Consider the following 22,716-nt stretch of genomic DNA (forward strand, 5'->3'; position numbering starts at 1 on the left):
GACTTATGGAATGCTTAGCCTTGTGAATGAGGAAACATGATAATTTTCTGTAACTATGGATTACTAATTGTAGAGTGCTTATAGCATTTGCAGTGTATGAATAATTTCTGAGTGTTTTTAAATTCTTACCAGGTGGCATCTGTCTCCCTCTGGGCTCTTCAAGGGGTCAGAGAAATTTACACAAAGGGGGCGGGGAAGGCTGCTGCAGTGTGAGGCGTGGAGAAGCAGAGCTGTCCGGAGGGTTTCTTTCTCAGCTCACCAATACAGCAAATGGGGGAGTGAGAGAGAAAGTAACCAAACCTAAGCAAATATTGAGCTCGGTGCTGCTGGGATGTTTCAAAGCTCGGAAGATGAATAGCCTTAATCTTCTAAGTGGTCACATCTCTGATGCTTCTCACCTCAGGAAGCCTCCACTGAAGAAAGTTTCTGCCGGCTCCCACAAGAGCAAAAGCTGCAGGATTTCTTTCAGTTCCTCCATTTTTCTCCTCTCCCTGTCATTTGGCTTGTTGTACCAAGCAGGGGTGCTTCTGGGGCACCCTCAGTGCCTAGATTATGGCCCTCCTTTCCAGCCTCCCTTTCATCTGGAGTTTTGTTCCGCCTATGAGACGTTTGGCTGTTGTGACCAGGAAAAGGACAGTGTGGTTGCCGCAAAATACTGGGAGATCATGGATTTCATTGATCCCCAGGCGCACCATTTGTGTGGAGGATACATCAAAGATATCTTGTGTCAGGTAAGGCTGTTGTTAGTGGCACCTTTATGAGCTTTATTATAAACTACCATGACCTTTTAGGGGGCAAAAAACAAATGATTTTGCATCTATGGTTATTGGGGAATGTGTGTAAGTGTCGTCAAGTCGCTGCCGACTCATGGCAACCATGGGGGATACTTCAGCAATATTTTCTCTATAGGCGGGTTGGTATGTATGAATGTGGTGAAGTTGCTAGAATGTCAGACTAAGACCTGGGTTCAAATCCCCACTCATGAAACCTGGACCAGACACTCACACACTTTGCCTGACCTACCTTGCAGGGTACTTGTGAGAAAAAAAATGGAGGGAGAGAACCCTTGGCTCTTTGGAGATAGGATGGGATAAAAATGTATGAATATTTAGATGTATGTGAAATTAAGTAGCCGGGGGTGAAAATAATAATTCCTTGATGAATTCCACATCTCATCACAGTGTTTTGATACTGCTCTAACCAATGTCACTGTAGTAATTAATTTAAAATAATTCTAAACTACTGTATAGAATTTTGTCGGACTGTGTTGGAGATCCAGATTCACACGCGATGCTAAGGCTAGAGAGGAAAAGTAGAGTTTCCCCCCCTCTACTGCAATCTGAAAGTTTCAAAGAGGGACTGCAGCTTCTAGTGAGGCCGCTCACGTCACTTTTACTTCAGTCACACATGTTTTTCAGGCTTTTGCATTTGTTAAAAACCTGCAAAACCTGCAGGCACTGTGGGACAAAAGAACCATGAGCCAGAAAACCTCTTTCAAACAAACTCTCTTAAAATTATTGTCTGTCTCCAGATCAGCTGGGTTAGGCTTCCCTTGATTAATAATTCTCTCTCAGACCTGCCTCCTCACAAGACCGATGTGATGCTCAGTTAAACATTTCTTTTTTACATTGGAAAGGGCTATGAAATGTTCATGGTGATAACCAAAGCCTTGATCAAGTAAAGAAGAAACACAATCTGTTGCCTGATGGAAAGATTTTACTCATATTTTTATATCTAAGAAAAGATAATTGAGTCTCCATTTTCCTTACAAATGCAGTCTGACCAGCAGACAGAGGACCGAAATCAGCCTGTAGACGTTGGTGTTTTGATTCCCAGATGCCATGAAGGAAATGTTTAGATTGTGCTCCTGCCTAGTAGCCTGCAAAAGCTGCCGTTCTGAAAGCAGCCTCAGATCAAACAGCTGGCATTCCTGCCTCTGAATAGTCAGTCTTCCAGGCTCAGTTGTGCCTTCCGTCTGCTTTCTAGTTCAGGCTGCCCCATCAGGCTAAGGGAAAGGGTCGGTAAGTGGGGAGAACAATGAGCTAAGGGCACAGTCCTTCCTGGCCTCCTGCCTATCCGCTGATTTATGGGCAGAAATGGCTGTCTTTTTAGTGACACTGTGTTAGTCATGCAGGCCATGGTTCACCATCTGCCAGCACAAAGGGGCCAAAACACACACCAGTCAAACACTTAATATTCTTCCAACTAAGCTTCCTTAGTCCTAAAATATTATCTGTGTGTACTGAATGCCCTTTCAGGGGAAACACTACTATGATTGTGAAGTCAAACTTGAACCATTTTCAGGGGAAAAACACATACACAATAATTTTACAGGCACAGATGCCCAAAATTCTGAATGTGGGTCGATATAAAAACACATACATAAAAAAACAACCCAGGAAGGTACATAAAAATGAGTGTTTATAAACAGTTGAATGGGGAAAGTAATTAAATTCTAGGAACAATGAATAAACTTGAGGGTTGTCGGCTTGTTTGCACTGTGGTTAGTTCTGATGATGTGGTCAGTTCTTAATTATGTTTAATATGCCAGATTGTAAAATAATACAGCAAAGATTAGTTTTTGTGAGATACTTGTAAAAGTCATGACTTTTTAGAAACCAAAAGTGCTATATGAATGATAAATAGTTCCGGAGGCTGAAAACTGTACAGCAGTTTATGTGTTAAAGTGCTGCTCAAACACATAATAAAAATTGAGGCACATGTATCCAACCACACATTGCACACGAGTCTCTTTTTCTGATGGAAATGGCATTTCCATTCGTGGAAGCAGGCAGTGATTTATGCTGATACCTCCTTTCCACTTGTAACTTCCATGTTGCCCCCAGTGGTGTTTCTGAGAGCGAAAACTCATGGTCGCTTTAGCCTCCTTTATTCCCTGTTTCAGCCAGGATTCAGCCAAGATCGAACGCATGTTCCGCGAAACGCATGCGTTCGATCCTGGCTGAATCCTGGCTGAAACAGGGAATAAAGGAGGCTAAAGCGACCATGCGTTTTCGCCCTGAGAGTCTGCTGGTCCCTAGGAACAAAATTTTCGGTGGCTGCAACTGGAGAGAGAAGTGGGAAAGTCCTGCTCTGTGAAGATGCAGTTTGTTGGATAGAGGCCAAAGTCTATGTTCTTCTGTCATTGGATAACTTTTAGTTGAGTAAAAGTTATCACGTTCATTAATTCATCAATTAATTTTAAAGGAGCATATTACCAAAACCTCAGTTTTTATTTTTTTATATTCTTGATTGGTTTATTGGACTCTATTGTATTTTCTGGGGTTCAAAGCAGATAACAGACAGATGAACAAAGGAAATTATGATAAGGTGACAAATACAATTGTCATTAGAGTTCATATTTCATCAGTCTTGCGAATTAGAATTTGGGATAATCAGTGGCAACTTCACACAGATCAGGGAAATAACACAGTCAGAACAGCCTTTACTGCAAGACATCTTAACTGTAGAAAGGTTATGCAGACCCTGAGGAATGTCTTCACGTCAGACATTTAGCCACAACAAACATGGTTTGCATTCTTTGAAGCACAGACAATTCATGGACAAATTCAGGATTTTAAGAGAGAATGTAGATCCAAAGAAAATGGTGGGGCAAGGAAATCTATTTTTTTCCAGAAAGAACATTTTATTGAACTGTACCCTGAAACACCATACTGATGCCCGAGGATTTAACATTGTAACTTTATAATTGCGGTTTGCATGCCAAACTTTATCACATAACAATTTGTGCCTTGCTAGAGTTGCCAACAGGTAGGGTTGCCAGTCTCTAGGTGGTGGCTGGAGATCTCCAGGAATTACAACTGATCTTCAGGTTACAGAGATCAGTTCTCCTGGAGAAAATGGCTGCTTTGGAAGGTGGACTCTATGACATTATACCCCACTGAGATCTCTACCCCCAAAATCTCCAGGATATTCCCAAACCAGAACTGGCAACCCTACCAACAGGCCCGGAGAAAAATGTCCCATTCAATGAAGTTTAATGTGTTGAAATGGTCAGCCAAAACTCTTCGTAGCATAGAGGTGGATAAGATCCCCTGGGAAATAACATCCCATTAAGCTTCTATTAAAAGGACAGGGCATTTTTCTCCAAGCTGTTGGCAACCTGAATGTCTTCTCCTATGACTCTAGGCGGTAGAGTTCCCAACCATTTTCTGGCAAGTTCCTGGGTCTTTAATAATTTCACAGTGACAGAAGTTAAACAGGTGATACCTTCTTCTCCCATTACTTCATACCCATGGCAGAAAAGCTTTCTTCTGTTGAGTTTGTGCCATCATCATGGAATGGTTCAAGGCACAAGAGCCCTGCTAGAAACAAAATGACAACCCTACTGTCAGCGTTCACACACACGTCGTCTCTTAATATCTTCTACAGTACAATATTTTGCTCATCATGCTAGTCAGTATTCTAGAATTTCTTCCAGAAGGGAAAATGACCGGCAGCATGTGATAAGGGGCTTGGCAACATGTTCTGACTTGTGTAGAATTCTGAACTGCAGAGTATTTAAAAGGGGATGTGTTTGAATATTATCCTGCTGTGTATCAGTCCCACTCTTGATTTGCTTGTGTGTAAACTATATTGTCAAAGGAACCCATTTAAAGTTAACTCTTCCCAGAATTTAACTAATCACTTTTCATTTTTCTTGTATTGGGTATTGCATGCATTGGTTCTTGTAGGTGAACACCCTTGACACTGAGAGACACTGTCCTTCAGTGTTACTACTCTGAAGATGCCTGCCACAGTTGCTGGCGAAACGTCAGGAAAGAAAATTCCAAGACCACGGTTACACAGCCCGGATAACCTACAAGAACCAATGAACTCTGACCATGAAAGCCTTCGACAATATTGCATGCATTGTTTCACTTGAGTGTTACATGAAAAGTGGAAAGTTAAAGAGATGGTCAGATTCTTGCAGGGCATGGAGCACTGGACATAGCTGGCGCATATTAATCTGTTTACAAATTCACAGGTTGGGCAGGTATTTCAGAGGTGTAATAGCAAGCACACCATCAATTTCAGGGGCACAGTTCTGTCAGAACTGACAGAATTATTTTCTCCTTGATAGGAATGCTCACCCTATGCGGCACATCTCTACGATGCAGAGAACCCCCAGACACCACTTCGGAACCTCCCCGGCCTTTGTTTTGACTACTGTTCAGAGTTCCACTTATACTGCCGCTCTGCAATCACTTTGCTGACTGATGACAAACACATCCAAGACTGTTGTGAGAAGAATAAGACCCGCTTCTGCAATCTCCTCAACATCCAGGATCAAGACTATTGCTTCCCCAATGTGCTGAAAAACACAGACCTTAATCGTAACCTGGGCTCTGTGGTGGAGGACCAGGAAGGCTGCCTTCAGCTGTGCCTAAGGGAGGTGGCCAATGGGCTGAGGAATCCGGTCTTGATGGTGCATGCTAATGACAACACCCATCGCATGTTTGTGGCTGAACAAGTGGGCATTGTCTGGGTCTACCTTCCAGATGGGAGTCGACTGGAAGAGCCATTTCTGGATATTAAGAAGTTGGTTCTGGCTACCCCCTGGATAGGAGATGAGAGAGGTTTCCTTGGCATGGCCTTCCATCCCAAGTACAAAGACAATGGGAAATTCTACATTTACTACTCCTACTCGGACAAGAAAAAAGTGGAGAAAATCCGAATCAGCGAACTAACAGTCTCTTCATCAGATGTCAACAAGGCTGATCCAAATTCTGAAAGGTAACATATATGTTCTTTAAAAAAATGTGGAATAGAAATTCTTAGCAGCTACCAAAGGTTTCTCTCATTTTGTGTTCATAACCCCATGAGACGGGTTAGGCTTAAAAAACAGTGATAGAGGGTCAATGTATACTCACAAAAATGAATAAATCCTACTTAGGCTTCAAGAAACACTGTATTCTGTGGTCTGTATTTAAAATGCATATTTGCATAGTAATTATACATTCGTATAAAAGAAAGCAGCCAGCGTGGCGTAGTAGTTAAGAGCAGCAGACTCTAATCTAGAGAACTGGGTTCGATTCGCCACTCCTCCGCAATGAAACCTGCTAGGTGACCTCGGGCCAGTCACCGTTCTCTCAGAAATCTCTCAGCCCAAGCAGAGGCAGCCAGTGGCAAACCACCTCTGATAGTCTCTCACCTTGAAAACCCTACAGGGTCACCATGTCACCTGTGACATGTCACCACACACACACACATGCACACGCACGCCCACACGCATACACAAAAGAAGCACATTTGCTTATCTCCTGAAAGGGCAAGTTGAAGGATTAATGATATACTTGTAAATGGTGATGTAGTGAAGGACTGTTAAGCTCCTTTTTCCTTAGTCTACAAAAACTTAAACAGTATGGAAACATCAAGCAAATTGTTCCGAAGATGTTCCTCATAGTGATTGAATAAGTAGTACGTTTTTGTAACCTAGTAAGACCTTGGATCGCATCCAGATATTGCTACTGCCTTCCCCTTCCTTTTCTAAACTCTGTTCTTGTCCTTTGCAGAAACCTCTTGGAGATTGAAGAGCCAGCTGCTAATCATAATGGGGGACAGGTCCTCTTTGGTCTGGATGGATACATGTACCTGTTTACAGGAGATGGAGGGAAAGCTGGGGACCCTTTTGGGAAATTTGGAAATGCTCAGAACAAGTAAGCCGTAGAACAGACACATCACCCTGTCATTGCATTTAAATACACTTGTTAAATGTAAGAGGAAGCTAAGTTTACCTTAAAAAAGCAAATAAGATGTTTTAATAACACTGCTTGTTTTGTTGATTCCTGTGTGAGGTACCGTATTTTTTAGTCAGATTATTTGATATTTGATCTCTGTTATTATTTCCCCCCCTTTTTTATATAAGTTGCCTTGAACAACATTCAATAGACAAGTGGAATGGAAATATTTAAATAAATAATCAAATGACTAATAATATTAACACATTGCAGTAAATCCTATGAACACACTCACCAGGGGTAGACTGGGAAGGTAAAATAGCAATAAAAAATAGCATCACAGAAGCCCCCTTGTATGCTTCTGATCAGGTGGAAGGGTGTAGCCTAGCAGGACAATTGGCACAGAAGTGTAAGGTGCTGGCAACTGATCCTGACCAAAAGAAAGCTTGCCTAACCCCACCTCTTCAGATTTTTGAGATTTACTGAAGCATTTTTGATAAAACGAATGATAGAGAATGACTGAGGAGTGGCTGTGACTCAGTGATAGAGAATCTATTTGGCATGTAGAAGGTCCCAGGTTCAATCCCTGAAATTTCCGTTAAAAGGACCAGGGAGTAGGTGATATGAAAGCCCTCTGCTGGAGCCCTTGAAGATCCGCTGCCAGTCTGAGTAGACAATACAGACCTTGATGGACCAATGGTCAGATTCAGTATAATACTTGACTATTGGCATGCTTTGGTTCCTCCCTAATTATTATAGGAATGCATTGGCTTTCCAAAGAACCATTAGAAAGCCTTCAAGCAAATTGAATTGGTTGTCAACAAGCCACAGACCTTAATAAACATTCAAAAGGGATTATGCAAACATAAGCACAAACACTGTTACAGAATTTAAAAATTACAACAAATGAGCGCGTACTGACTGCATCCAAATACAATAAAAAACCTTTCTTAGGCGTTGCTACAAATTACATAACCAGATCACGTAACATCAATAAATAATACAAATGCCTGCTCATAAACTTTAAAGAAAAAGAAAAGGAAATTATCCAAAGTTATTGACAATCAATTCCCGGAGCCTCATGACAGCTAGGAGATACCTAAAGGTAAAGGTAAAGGTCCCCTGTGTAAGTACCAGGTCATTCCGGACCCATGGGGTGATGTCACATCCCGACGTTTTTTTAGGCAGACTTTGTTTACGGGGTGGTTTGCCAGTGCCTTCCCCAGTCATCTTCCCTTTACCCCCAAGCAAGCTGGATACTCATTTTACCGACCTCGGAAGGATGGAAGGCTGAGTCAACCTTGAGCTGGCTACCTGAAACCAATTTCCGTCGGGATCGAACTCAGGTCGTGAGCAGAGCTTGGACTACAGTACTGCAGCTTACCACTCTGTGCCACGGGGCTCATAGGAGATGCCTAGCCACTTGATTAGTGATATGAGGGTTCCAGTTACTGACAGCATCCAATACTTACATCTCATTCTCATTGAATTATGTGTCTTGAGTTTTTTTCTCTTATCTGTCTTTTGAATTTTTATTTCAGTCACAGTTCCTAGAGATCACTGGGTAAAACAACTGATCCCCTCTCCTTGTGATCTATTTGTCTACTTTACCATTTAAATTTATATATCTTCTGTTTCTATTTCATTTTCATTAATGATTGATTTATCCCTTGATTTCCTCTCAGGAGTAGCTTATTAGGAAAAGTTTTGCGAATAGATGTGGATGGAAGAGGCTCCAACGGGAAGCCTTACCGCATCCCTCTTGACAACCCATTTGCATCTGACCCCAAAGCTCTCCCAGAGGTCTATGCCTATGGGGTGAGGAACATGTGGCGTTGTTCTGTGGATAGAGGTAATCCTGTTACTCACAAAGGAAGGGGAAGAATATTTTGTGGTGATGTTGGACAGAACAAGTTTGAAGAAGTGGACATCATTGTTAAAGGCGGGAACTATGGCTGGAGAGCTAAGGAAGGATTTGAGTGCTATGATATAAAGCTCTGTCACAATTCCTCTTTAGGTAAGAAAAAAAGTTGTTTTGAGGACATTCATGGAAAGCCCTCCTATTTCGAAGAGAATTTGATTAACATAATTTTAACATAATATTTCTAGGTATGTAAGATAGGAAGTAGTCATACTTCCTAAGGATTATGATCTTTTGGGCCTAACTACTCATCTATGAGGATAGATGTGCATTTGAAATATCACAGAGAAAGCCTTTTAGGGGAGTATGTGGCACAGAGAAATGGAGGTGGTAGTGGTGGGAAGGATAGAAGTCAAACCTAAAGCCAAAAGATGCAGTTTATTTAATGATTTTCCTTTATAGTCTGCCTTTCTCACTGGGACTCAAGGTGGTTTACAAGTCCGATAAAATTATTCAGTCAATCAGTAAAGTGATTACAAACTATTACATTTGAATGATGTCAACATTTGGATGTAGTAAAGATTCCTAGTTAAATTCCATATGTTTTGAAGACTGGGTATGATTAGGGAGTCTGGGGGTGGGGATATGGGGGGACCTGTCGGTGATTGCTGGAAACCCTGTGGAAGAACCCTGGAAGTTATGTCATTCCTTTGATCTGATGGCGATTTTTCTCCTTCTGCTGCTTTCAGAAGTGGTGAGAAAAGAGGGTTGCCAGAGGGTGGGAGACCTGACAATGCTGGGTAAGACTGACAAGGCAGAAATTCAATTTTCTGCCCATCAGGAATGATGACTCCCCCCTCAATAACGAGTACAAGAAGACTATTTTAGGACAGAGTCATTCTTCTATGGTTTTTTTCCTGACCCAGTAGTTGTGCTGTTCTTCATCAAGCTGTTTTAGAATCTAAAAGTTGAGGGAGAGGCTAAGAACTTGAGTCCTCCCTTTACTTTTTGAGTAAATAAGCGGAGGTGTGTGTTTGGCCATTCTCTCTACCCATCTCTTCTTGGATCATGCAGTGACCACAGGAGGAGGAAGAAGTAGACAATGTATGCATTTTAAAGAGCCTTTACATCTTGTTTCTCAAACCACTGCAAATGTGGAAAGAAAGCAGATGAAAGCTCTTTAAAATGATATTTTACTTAGTGATAGGGCTGGCACTGTTATGGTTTCAGGGCTGCTTTCTCCCCTGTTGTAGAATAGGTACAAACTGTACTGATTCTACTGAGATGCCCTATTTGTTTTTGAATTTAGCAGTCAATTTATAGTACATCCTCTTGAGATAGTCTGCTCACTGAAAGGTTTTTTCCCCGTTATAACAGATGATATACTTCCAATATTTGCCTATGACCACTCTGTGGGAAAATCAGTCACTGGGGGATATGTTTACAGAGGATGTGAGTCTCCAAACCTGAATGGTCTTTACATCTTTGGAGACTTTATGAATGGGTAAGAAAAAAACCTAGTTTCTACTGAATAGTAAGTGCAGCACGGATAAATTTATACGTAGCTTCAAAGTTAGTTTTGTGATCATTTGGTGCATGTTGAATGAGTGTCCTAAGTGTTAAGGGTTTATAGATTGTGGTTCAACATGGCCAAGAAGACAATTATCAGGCAACAGTGGGGTACGTCTAAGGTTACCAACAGGCCTGGAGAAATGTCTCTCATCCCTTTAACAGAGGCTTGGTGTATGGAAATGGGCAGCTAGATATGCCTAGATACACCTCCATGACTCATCTTTTCCTACTGCTACAGGTCACAAAAGATAAGTAAGAGTTGATGGATCTCACCATAGAGAACATAGGGTGATGGGTCCCACCAGACTAGTTAAAGAATGTACTTTTTTGTCATCAAGTCATAGCTGATGTATGGCAACTCCATGGGGTTTTCAGGGCAAGAGACATTAAGAGATAGTTTGCCATTGCCTGGCTCTGCATAGCAACCTTGCTAATCCTTGGTGGTCTCCCATCCAAATTCTGAACAGGGCTTAACCCTGCTTAGATTCCAAGATCTGATGAGACTAGGTTAGCCTGGGCTATCCAGGTCAGGGCAAAGAAAATGCTTACTGAAGGAAAAACCATGCTGACAGAGGAAGCCAGGTTATGGTTAAGTGGCAGTGTAATGTTAGTAGCTCTTAGTAGTAGCAAGGAGCAAAACTACTAAGGCCCATTCTGCTTAAAGACCATTTCCGCTAAATGCAGAAACAACCTCAATTAAAAGCCAAGGATCCAGCTAGCTATGTAGCAATTCAGTATGTTTTCTATGCTACACTGGAACTACGGAATCATAAAACATAAGGTTTTATTTTTCACCCAGTCGCCTTATGGCTTTGCAAGAAGATGAGAGAAGAAATAAATGGAAGAAGCAAGACATTTGCATTGGTAGCACTAAAGCCTGTGCTTTCCCAGGGCTGATCAGCTCTTATAGTAAATTCATCATCTCTTTTGCAGAGGATGAAGCAGGTAATGTATGTTATTGTCTCAGCTTTTTGGGGAAAAGGGTTTCTCTTTCACTGGAGTGAGAGTAGTTAAAACAGAGAGAATGATGGCAGCTTTTGGTAAATGCAGGCTACAGAGGGCACAGCTGTGAACTCCTTTCACAGTAGACTAGCAAAACTTTCTTCTGTGCAGATTTGCCTGGTTCCCAGCTGTGCTTGTACAGACAGTCATGTGTGCCCCCCCTGAACAAGTGAGCGCCTCCCTTTCCTAAATGCTTGAGTAGTGCAGTGGATGCAATCCCGAAACAACAGCATGAAAACGTAAGAAATGCAATTGCAGGAAAGAGTGTATGTGGGAGTGAGGGACAGCAGTCATGCTGTGGTGAGTATAACCTTACAGGGTGGGATAAAAAAGACAAACCAGGAGGTTTTAGTAAGAGGTCACACCATCTCCCTTCCAGCCAAGCTAAATGCAGCTTGCATAAGATGGTCCATTATGGGCTACGCTTTTTGCTGCCTGCCTGGTGTTGCAAGAATGGGGAGTTTGCCAGACACCCTGCAGACCACATGATGCAGCTGATAGGCTGCATCTGGCTTGGTGTGTGTGTGTGTGTCACAGATTGCCATAATATTCCCTATTACTATGTATGTGTGTGAAAGCTGGACAATGAAGAAAGCTGATAGGAAGAAAGTAGATTCCTTTGAAATGTGGTGTTGGAGGAGGTTGTTATGGATACCGTGGACTGCCAAAAAAACAAATCAGTGGGTTATAGATCAAATCAAGCCTGAACTGACCCTAGAAGCTAAAATGACTAAACTGAGGCTATTGTAGCTTGGTCACATTATGAGAAGGTAAGAGTCACTGGAAAAGACAATAATGCTAGGTGTCGCGAGAATTTTTTGTATTGAACATTAGTTTATATTAAATATATTAGTTTATATTAAATGAGTTTGGGTTAAGAAAAACCAATTTTATTAATCTGTAGCTTATATTAATCTATAACTTAGAAGCCATAGAAAGACCTAACTTTTAGTTGATCCTAGTTCCAATTAGGACTCTGACCTAAAAGGTTAGGGGAAATCACAGGGCTTAGAGTTAATCATCCACAACACATCAGATGCCCCCAAATTTATGTTTATAATAGCAAGGTCATTAAAGCAGGCAACAAATTATCTGTTTACGTAAGAGGGGGATTGTTTTTGGTACATTGAGTGATGGACAGGACAATCAGTTATCAGACCTGAACACTGAAAGAATTATTATGGAACAAGAGATGTCTAAACAATTTTAGTCATGATTTGTGTAAACTCATATCCTGAAGAATTTGGCAGGAGGGGGCCATTTGAGACCATCTCCTCATGGTCCAGCCTATAAAAAGGTGGTCCAAATGTCCAGTCCTTTGTCCTTCCACAGAGAGACCAGAGCTCCACTTGGTGGTTGCCATCTCTCTTTGGAATGACCCAAAGGCCTTTGTTACTGTCTGTGAGTCTGTTACTTTCTGTCATATATATCTAGTTAAGTATTGCCTTTCCCTATGTCTTATATTCTTTTGTGAATCCAATAAAACTGCATGGTTACTGTTATCTGTTCTGTGTGCTGTTTAAGAATGGCTTGTGTGCAAGGTTAAATTCTCTGAACTCTGCTCCTGGTAAGTAGCAGGCAGAGAGATAGCTAATCATGAGAGACCGAGGGAAAGGGGGAGGGTAATGAAAAATTCTCCCGACACTAGGAAAAGTGGAAGGCAGCAGGAAAAGAGGAAGACCCAACATGAGATGGATTGACACAATAAGGGAAGCCACGGCCCTCAGTTTGCAAGACCTCAGCAAAGGTGTTAATGATTGGATGTTTTGGATGATATTGATTCATTAGGGTTGCCATGAGTCGGAAGCGACTTGACGGCACTTAACACACAATCAATTTAAGTAACAATTATCATACATCAAACGTTGATTCACTTTGTGCAGAGTTATCTGAAACAATTCATGTTACTGCCTTTATCTTCCCTTTCTGTTTATTCCAGGTGAACTTTATTTTCTGGCTACCTCCTATCCCAGTGCCTATGCGCCTCATGGCTCTCTCTACAAATTTGTTGATCCTGCAAGGTAGACTTCTTTAAAATTCGTGCATTTCCTTGCTGTGCTGCTTTACTTTGTTACAAACTCACCCATTTATTTTATTTTATTTATACCCCATCTTTCTCCTCAATGGGGATCCGAAGTGGTTTACATTGTTTTCCTCTGCTTCGTTTGCACTGTTGGGGGCGGGGGCAGAATGGAAAGCTGGTACTGAATTGACAGAGGAACACCTCATTTGCCCCATCTGATTTCACTTCCTTGTGTGAAACCTGTGAAACATCTACAACCATAACTGGAAAGCCAGCGTCTTACTCTAGTTCATGTCTTCAGTTCACTTCTGTCTACCTTTGCAAATTAATCCACAAATAAGTTAAAATAAAGTACATTGAGCTGAATCAATTTGCTTTGATTTCAATCAATGGGAGTAGCGTTGCCAACTCTGGGTTGGGAAATTCCTGGCCTTAGTCTCCAGGAAACAGGCAAATAGTTTAAGGGAGAGATGGAGACTAAACATGCCTAGTTATTTGCAAGGCCAGCCCACAGCACTGTCTTGTTTTAAAGCTGTGACTGAATAATTTGTGCTCTTCAAAGCCACAACAGAGACAGCCAGTGGCCCTTATAATTGTAAAATGCAGTATTTTCAAAATAATCCTTCTTTATTGATTCTATATTTAGTACAATCAGTATTATTTTCTACTCATTCTCTCCAAGTCGGCCACCACCACTGCAGAACAAAAGCATTTAATCCTACATGATGATTGGCTAGTAATAGAAGGGGGCCTCTATATGTTCAGTGAAATTGATAGAATGCTATATTCTTTAAGGACTGAATGGATTATTAACAAGGATTATTCAGTTCATTTGTTCACATTTTAAACTGGACCCAGAGCCCGCAAAACAGGATTCTATACTAGCACCATTATTACACATAATGTTTCTACATCCCTTGATCTGAAGCCTGCATTTAATTTTTCAGTGATCAAATGCATTGTGGCCTTTGATTAGTAGAAGCTTTTAATTTCATTAAGTATCCCCTAGTGTCAGTTGCATCACAGTATCATTAAAATGGTTGCGGGCGGGAGGGGGGATCTGTATATTTATAGACCACAAAGCAGTAGTTATAATTACTCGGGTACAGGTGAAAGTGTTCCCATAACAAAGGTATTCTTATGATACAGATGAGGAACTTGTTCCACTGATTCCCCAGGTGCAAGATCTGAAGACAGCTGTTGTCAGGGGCAGTTTGTGTTGGGGGAATATGCCACTGTTAGTAGAATGTATCCCTTAGGATCCAACCCTGGTTGCCAGCACGAGTCTGGAAGTCACCATGGATGGCGGTGTGTGTGTGTGTGTGTGTGCACATTGCCAGGGACTCTTTAGCACTCTGCAAAAACTATGGTCCAACCATAGAGTTTTGACCGAATGCTAGAATGTGATGCTCAGATGTCACTTTTGGTTGCGCTGGAAGTGATGTCAGCAAATGGAGATGCTGGGTGTCACCCCCCCCATTTCCCTCTCATTTTTTCCCAGCTGCTTAGCTGAACAGTCACAGGAAAGGCCTGCTGGGGACAGGAAATTCCCTGCCCCCAGCAGGAACTTGGCAACCCTAGATCCAACCCATTATATTACCTTTGATAAGTCTTCTGTCCATAGCCAATGCTCTGGATTTTTTGTATCATTGGTGCTTCCTAATGTGTGTTGTGAAGCTATAACTCACTGGAGCAGTATATACAATCAGTAACGAAAATGCTACCTGTAGTCTTCTCTTACCACTGCCAGGTGTTCGGTTGAGTATTTAAGGCTAGAAATTAAAATTCCATCTGTATCTTGTGTCTGCTCAATGCCTCGTTGATTCTTTGTGCCTTCAGTGTTAAGAGTCAAACATATTCTTAGAGGAGCAATGAAAGAGGTATAGGTACGGATGCCAGCCTCCATGTAGGGCCTGGGAATCACCCAGAATTACCGCTCATCTCCAGATTACAGAGATCAGCTCCCCTGCGTTGGAGGGTGGACTCAACAGCATTGTACCCCACTGAAGTCCCTGTCCTTCCCAGACTCAATCCCCAAATCTCCAGGAATTTACCAACCTCGATCTGGCCACCCTTCCCCCCAAACCCCACCAGTGGCCAGAGGGGTCATGGCAACCCTAGGTACAGGAGACTCATTGAAATGATACCATGCAACAATGATGGCTGGACTGGGCGTCCTTGAGACGTTACACATGTAGCTTACTCTGCTGTCATTCTGTGTGGTCACATTTCCACAGACAGTGTGGCTTGGAAACTGATTGCTGCTTGTGTGGATAGTAGGGTTGCCAGCTCTGGGTTGGAAAATACCTGGAGATTTTTTTTGGGGGGGGGGCACTGGACAGCATCTTGCCAAGGGCTCCCCCAAAAACTCGGAACCTGCTTTGTTCAGCAGGAATATTTGCTAGGTTCTGCTACTCTGACTGGCACTGGCTGTCCGAGGTCTCAAGGAAATCAGGCAGCATCTGCTTACCCTTTAACTGGAGATGGCAGAGTCTGAACGTGGCATCTTCTGTGTGCAAAGCAGATGTTCTACCCCTGAGCCACAGCCATCTGAGAGAGGGCATTCAAGGAACTGATGGTACAGAGGCATAGCCCAATCTCCTAGGTTTCTGGCATAGTTTTAGGGAGGCTACCATTTCTCTGGGACTTGGGGTGGGGGCATTGTTTCCCTATTTAGCAGCATTTGGTTTGTTTTCTTTCATTAATGTAAAACATTTATTAGTCGCTTTTCAGCTGCGTAAGTTCCCCAAGCAACTTCCAAAACATTCTGTAACGTTTTCTACATGAATGTGCTGGCTATCCTTTGATGAAGGAAGAAGCAGAAAAGGCTATTTGTTCTTTTTTCTTAATGTGCCCTGCCATTACTGGAAAGCTCTGCCTCTTTAATGTCCTTCAACACCTTTAATGTTTATGCTCTTCTTGTTCCCGGGCTTCAGCTGCATTTGATGGGTGGCCTCGACTTTTAAGATAAATACAAACTAAAATAAGTACAAAGATCTATTTTTTCCTGTTTTCCACGCTGTGGATCCCCCAAAGTCCTCTGCCAGCCAACTTTCTTTGGGGACAAAGGCAGACAGAATTCCCTACAATATGGGCAAACCCTAGACATCAAATAAAAGCTCACAGAGCACTTCCCCCCACCCCAAGCTATGGGCTTGTGAGCCGTGCTTCACAACTGCAGTGACAGTTGTGCATACCAGCCAGTTGCAAACGGGCTCTGCCATCCCTCTTCCATCTGGCCATGTGCCAAGCGATCTGGTTTTTTTAATTTGTAAAAGTGCCACATGAATATTCATGCATTTATTTATTTGCTACCTTTTAATTTTGAAAAGGAAACTTATTTTTTAAAGGGTAAAACTATTCTGAGAGTCAGAAATCTGCTGATAATATAGGGAGGAGAAGCCCATGAGCCCCACTGGCTTCTGCTTCACAGTTGCAGAACTATTTTTTAAGTGCTCAGATCTGGAAGGAAAAGGGACATTTAGGCCAAATTCCAGTAAGACTGTCTGTCTGTCTTTCTTTCTGTTCTTAGACCAAGGGCTTGAACAATAAAAGCATAAAACTTAAATAAGACCCATCTCTATAAACATCTCCCTTCATCTCTTCTCTGCAGCCTCCAAAAAACAAGCAACAAAATGACAACTGAGGGTCAGAGTCCTCTAAGAGGAACTGAACCTTTTGCTCCAAAGTTGCTCGAGAAGATGTAGACCATTTGTTAAAACATGGTATAATCCATTTTAGCCTAAGGTGGTATACGTAAGGACAGTGCAAAAGGATATGTACCAAGGAGTCCACTGATTGAAGAGGGCAGGGACACAGCCAGTCTGAAAAAGGGATCTTTAGCATACGGCCCAGCAAAACCATTGAAAAGGAGCAATTAAATCTTGAATGCATAGAGATTCTACATAACTTTGGACTAACCAGAGAACTCATATAGGAAGGAAGATTACCCTTAGATAACAGGCCCAGGGCAAGTGGAGAACATGTCCTCCGAGCATCAAAATGAGTGTAACACTTATCTCTAGCATAGGTCAATTTGGCCACATGTTTTTTACATGGATCTACAGAAGAAGAGTAAAGGTCTTCCACCTTCAAATTTATAAGTGATAGCTTATGTTAAAAATGCTGGTGCCAGGGAGCCTTATAAGAGTCCTTGAGGGTTAAGCCCCCTGCTATAAAAATGTAGTCTTTCTTCACCCTCTATTAGGCAAGTATCATATACAGTGATTCAGGAAAACAAGGGCCTTTCCATAGGCTCAAAAGACAAACACACACACAAACACGTGCCTGAAATCAGAGATGGACTTAGAGTTGCCAACCTCCATGTGGGGCCTGGTGATCTTCTGGAATTACCACTGGCCCAAGCTCACCCAATGAGTTTCCACAGAGTGGGGGATTCGAACTTGGGTCTCCCAGATCCTAGGCTTTATTTGCATTTACAAGAAGCAAGTCCTTTTCTGCAGTGGCACCTGTTTGTGGCATGCTCTCCCCCTTGAAAGTCAATGGGCCAGCTCCCTTCTAGCCTATGAAAACCTTTATTTCATTTCATCTAGCCACTAGTGATTCAGTTGTTGGAATCTTCTACTGTTTTCACAGGTATTTGGTCAGTTTTACAGCACATTTGGTCAGTATTTGGATGGGAGACCACCAAGGAATACTAGGGTCGCTATGCAGAGGCAGACAATGGCAAACCACCTCTGAATGTCTCTTGCCTTGAAAACCCTACAGGGTAAACAAAAATTGGTTGAGACTTGATGGTAAACAAACAAACAAACAAACAAACAATGCATTTAATATGATTTTATATAATATTTCTTGGTTATTAGCCATGGGGACTCCAGGATGTATAGTAAAGCAGATTCAACTTTCACTTCATTAGGGGGCTTATGCATCATATGTTTGGTACTTGTGGTCAACCAGTGCCACAACAGCCTCAGCACAAAGTTAAGAATTAGAACCAGATAATAGTCAGATCTCAGAAGCACACGCAGTTCATTGCTTTTAAAGTATGGATTGGGACTTCCTGTTCCTCCATCATTATGAATATTATAGTTCCACCTAATTCAGCAAAGCCATGGAAAAAACATGCATATTTCATTCCTGGAATTCTTAACTTCAGTAATAAAATTCAGTTCTGATTCAAGAAAGAAACTAAAGCAAGGTTTTGAATAGTATATAGCTCTGAAATATATACGGCGGTGAACACTGTTTCCGTGATTTCTTCTGCAGGCTTTCGATCTGGGAAAAACACTGATGCAATAGACATCCTCTGGCAATAAGCTCTTCACCCTCTCTCATACACATGTAGTTCACATGTCCAAATCTGTTTTCTAGGAGAGCTCCTCCAGGGAAATGCAAACACAAGCCTGTTCCGGTGAAAGCAAAGAGTAAGCGAATCAGATTCACTCCACTTGCAAGTAAGTCATTAAAGGCATTTTTTTTGCTATGTGGGACAATATTTAATTAACATCAAAAGGAAGGATCTTCTGAAATACTCACCAACCTTTACAACCAAAAGGACTGCATTTATTTATGTATCTCAATTTATTGCTTGCTCTGTCTTGAAGCCTCGGGGGAAATAACATGAACACCCCATGCAGAAAAGAGTTGAATTTTTATCAAATGCCCTATATCTCCCCTTAACCTTGAGGTTCAAAGACCAGGCCAGTCACCTAGGTTTTATAACATCTCTGTCTGGTGTGGGTTTTAGTAAATTGGATGCAGGAGGAAACAGGATCCGAGCATCATATCTCTACATTTGGTGCACATTTATAGCAGGGGCCCATGCACACACATGGTCCTACAAAGAGCAGGAGACCAGGGGGTGGGGACATGGGGGTGGCCATCAGCAACAGTGTGACATCACTTCTGAGAAAACCTGGAAGTGATGTTATGCCTCTCTAGGAAGTCCACCCTCCCCCAGGTATAGGCTTGAGAAGGAGTAACATAACGGTGTGTGTGTGTCTGTGCTAACTGTGGAATGAAAGGAACAATTTAGTCACACATGGGTTGCTTTCACGTGAGACTTGGGTTGCCATCATTGATTCACTTGGTTTTAACAGAGAAACCATATGATGTTATTTGGCAACCCATTATATTCCAGTGCTGTCATCACACTTCTTTTCCAACTTGGAGTTGGATGCAGCAGACAATTTCCACAAGTGATCTTTTGAAATGTCTTTTCAGAGACTGTCCCTGAACTGCTTAATGAACTTCTTGCAACCAAGTCTCCTAAAACAGCCATTAACACCACTGAAACATCCCGAACATCTTCCAGCAGCCCCAAATCTAAAAAGCCTGCATCCCCCAAAGGCTCTACAAAACACAAGCCAGGAAAGCCAAAGCCTGCTGGGCCTGGTAAGAGGCACCCAAAGGCCCAACTTGCCAAAGGAGCCAAGGCCAAGCCTGCTGGATTGGAGAAAACAGTAAGGACTCCTCATGGCTCCAGAGCAACAGCATCCCCCCCAAAGAATAAGGGGTCACATTTCAACAGCGCCAAGAAGAAACTTCCACTGGTTCCAAAGCTGAGATCAGCAGTTAGGGAGAAAAAACAAAAGAGAAAAGAGAAAAAGAGGGTCAGCTCCAGAAGCGAGATGTAAGCTTCTAGTGTGCCTGAGAATAATCAAGTGAATATGGATGGGATTGCTGGGCAATTCATTAGGCCTCCATTTTGCTCTTGGTAAGAGTCAAATTGTTGTATAGTTTTCATGTAAAAACATCTGGGGGAAACATTCACCTGGTATATGCAGCTGCTAGTCCACTGACTGTGACAACCTATGATATGTGTGTTTGATTAGGAATTCAACTGCTCCAGATGTTTTCCAGATAGTTGCTTTTCACAGATCTTACTCTGAGGACCTTTCCATCAATCTAAGGAGGTAATTTGGTGACCACTTGCGAGAGTGTAAGTCTCGCGACTCCAATGGGACTGTCTCTGGGTGATTGTTTTACACCACTGACAGGCAGAAGCATCAATTAAAGTACAAAAAGAGTCTAGTTAAGGGGACCCTTTTAAGCTTGTGGCCACATTTAGAATTCTAATATGGGCATGGTGGCCTGAAAAGGATCTTTCATTAATGGGGATGGTGCCATGGCACCAGTGGGCACCACATTGGGGGCCCCTGGTCTAGTTAAATAACTTTGTGACATCAAAGGCATTAGTGCCTTGGTCTGAGAAAAGTGGGGTGCGTATGTATAGGACATTGGTTGTACTGTAAAGGACTGAAAAGGATCCTTTAGGAGTTTGTGTTTTCATTAATGGGGATGGAACAAACAATGTTAATTCAGCTATTGATGATACAAGGCACTTGCATTTCTTTTCTTCAGCTATAACACACTTTCTGAAGGAGTCACCTTCTCTTTCTCTGTCTCTTCCTTCAATTAAATATTGGACAAAGCAATAAAGACATCAAAGTGTTCGGTGCTTGTGTGATCTTCTTGCAAGGCAATTGCTTGGTTCCCGTGAAGCGTATTTCACCACTAAAACAAGCATACCCCCAGGATGTGCCCATGATTTAATTAATGGATAGAAAATATTTTCTGTTCAATCCGTCAGATCCAATCTGATGCATAATTTTGAGGGGCATTTGTAATTCAGACTCCTCAGATCACATAAAAGGTGACTGGAATATTGGAACATTCCCATTATGTGGGCACAGTAAGTAGGAACCCAAGGGCCACTTTGCTAGGTCAGATCAAGTTGTATCTAGCCTGCTAATAGACAGACAGTGGCCACCTTGTGAAGCGCACAAGCATGGCAGGAAAGTGACAGGAATCCCAACATTAGGTAAACGGGTTTAGTGCCTCTAAACAGGGAGACTATTAGCTATCATGATAAACAGTGATGGATATTATCCATGATAACTTCTGAGGGGTAGCCACGTTAGTTTGCTATAGAAAAATAAAAATCCCCCTGGCACCTTAAAGACAATTTATTCTAGCATGAACTTTTTGTGAGCCAGAACTCAGATACCATCCATAAGTGTGTTCACCATTAAAAAACACACACCAAAAAACACGATCACCATGTCTTGTGGCTGTGGATCTCATCAAGTAGATGGAGGAGAAGGAGCTATTTTTGGTCTGATTAATACCAACTGGTGATCGGTGTCAATTTTTGACCGGCTACTTCGGCAACGTGGCTACTAGCAAGGGACAAAATTTTCCACGCGCAGCGCTGCACAGTATCTCCTTTAAACTGGACCTCAATTGCAACATGTGCAACATTAGCACCGCAAGGAAGAAGAGTAGGTTTTTAAACCCCACTGTTCACAACCTTAACGAGGCTCAAAGCGGCTTACAATTGCCTTCCCTTCCTCTCCCCACAACAGGTAACTTGTGAGGCAGGTGGGGCTGAGAAAGTTCAGAGAGAACGGTGAGTAGCCCAAGGTCACCCAGCAGCCTTCACGTGGAGGAGTGGGGAAGCAAACCCGGTTCTCCAGATTAGAGTCCGCCGCTCTTAAGCACGACACCATGCTGGAGTCATAACCCCGGCAGGAGTTGCATTGGTGTACTTACACTGCAGGCGGAGTCACTTGCCTTACACCGGACGGGTAGGCAGGTGCAACGTTGCACAGCTGAAATCTTTCCCATCAGTAGCACGTTTAAATTGGGCCCGGGTGGTATGCTTGTGTGTGTTAAGTGCCGTCAAGTCGCTTCCGACTCATGGCGACCCTATGAATGAAAGTCCTCCAAAATGTCCTATCTTTGACAGCCTTGCTCAGATCTTGCAAATTGAAGGCTGTGGCTTCCTTTATTGAGTCAATCCATCTCTTGTTGGGTCTTCCTCTTTTCCTGCTGCCCTCAACTTTTCCTATCATGACGGTCTTTTCCAGTGACTCTTGTCGTCTCATGACGTGACCAAAATACGACAGCCTCAGTTTAGTCATTTTAGCTTCTAGGGTCAGTTCAGGCTTGATTTGATCTATAACCCACTGATTTGTTTTTTTGGCAGTCCACGGAATCCGCAACACTTTCCTCCAACACCACATTTCAAAGGAATCTATTTTCTTCCTATCAGCTTTCTTCACTGTCCAGCTTTCACACCCATACATAGTAATAGGGAATATGATGGCATGAATTAATCTAGTCTTGGCCAGAGTCACACGGCAGATTATGTGGTCCCCAAACTGAAAATATCTTTGAAGATTGTCGAAGGCTTTCACGGTCAGAGTTCATTGGTTCTTGTAGGTTATCCGGGCTGTGTAACCGTGGTCTTGGAATTTTCTTTCCTGATGTTTCGCCAGCAACTGTGGCAGGCATCTTCAGAGTAGTAACACTGAAGGACAGTGTCTCTCAGTGTCAAGGGTGTAGGAAGAGTAATATATAGTCAGAAAGGGGTTGGGTTTGAGCTGAGTATTGTCCTGCAAAAGTATTGTCCTGTAAGTATCAAGATAATGTGCTAATGAGGGTATGGTATGTTAATATGGAACCATTGTATCCTGAAGTGATCTGTTAATGTGTGTAATCCAAAGCTAATCTGTATGGCTATTGTTGAATGTTGTCTTTGTCTGGAGGTTTTTCAGGGCAGGAAGACAACATTCAACAATAGCCATACAGATTAGCTTTGGATTACACAC

General features: G+C 42.4%; 1 protein-coding gene across 1 annotated transcript; it reads left to right on the forward strand.

Moving 5' to 3' along the window:
* Positions 1–335: 335 nt before the first annotated feature.
* HHIPL2 (HHIP like 2) lies at positions 336–19,737 on the forward strand. Its single transcript, XM_056852327.1, has 9 exons — positions 336–731; positions 5,084–5,736; positions 6,516–6,659; positions 8,366–8,697; positions 9,919–10,045; positions 10,913–11,058; positions 13,055–13,136; positions 18,473–18,555; positions 19,325–19,737. The coding sequence occupies exons 1-9, from the start codon at positions 351–353 to the stop codon at positions 19,735–19,737; spliced, it is 2,361 nt and encodes a 786-aa protein (XP_056708305.1). The 5' UTR covers positions 336–350.
* Positions 19,738–22,716: the final 2,979 nt, after the last annotated feature.

The sequence above is a fragment of the Euleptes europaea genome, chromosome 7 (assembly GCF_029931775.1).
Source record: "Euleptes europaea isolate rEulEur1 chromosome 7, rEulEur1.hap1, whole genome shotgun sequence".
In the NCBI taxonomy this organism is placed as follows: domain Eukaryota; kingdom Metazoa; phylum Chordata; class Lepidosauria; order Squamata; family Sphaerodactylidae; genus Euleptes; species Euleptes europaea.

Excerpts from the sequence above, each read along its gene's own strand:
- HHIPL2 (XM_056852327.1), top strand. The coding sequence starts at position 351 with ATGAATAGCCTTAATCTTCTAAGTGGTCACATCTCTGATGCTTCTCAC. Across the intron at positions 732-5,083 it reads TCAAAGATATCTTGTGTCAG|GAATGCTCACCCTATGCGGC; the intron begins GTAAGGCTGTTG and ends TCTCCTTGATAG. Across the intron at positions 13,137-18,472 it reads AAATTTGTTGATCCTGCAAG|GAGAGCTCCTCCAGGGAAAT; the intron begins GTAGACTTCTTT and ends TCTGTTTTCTAG.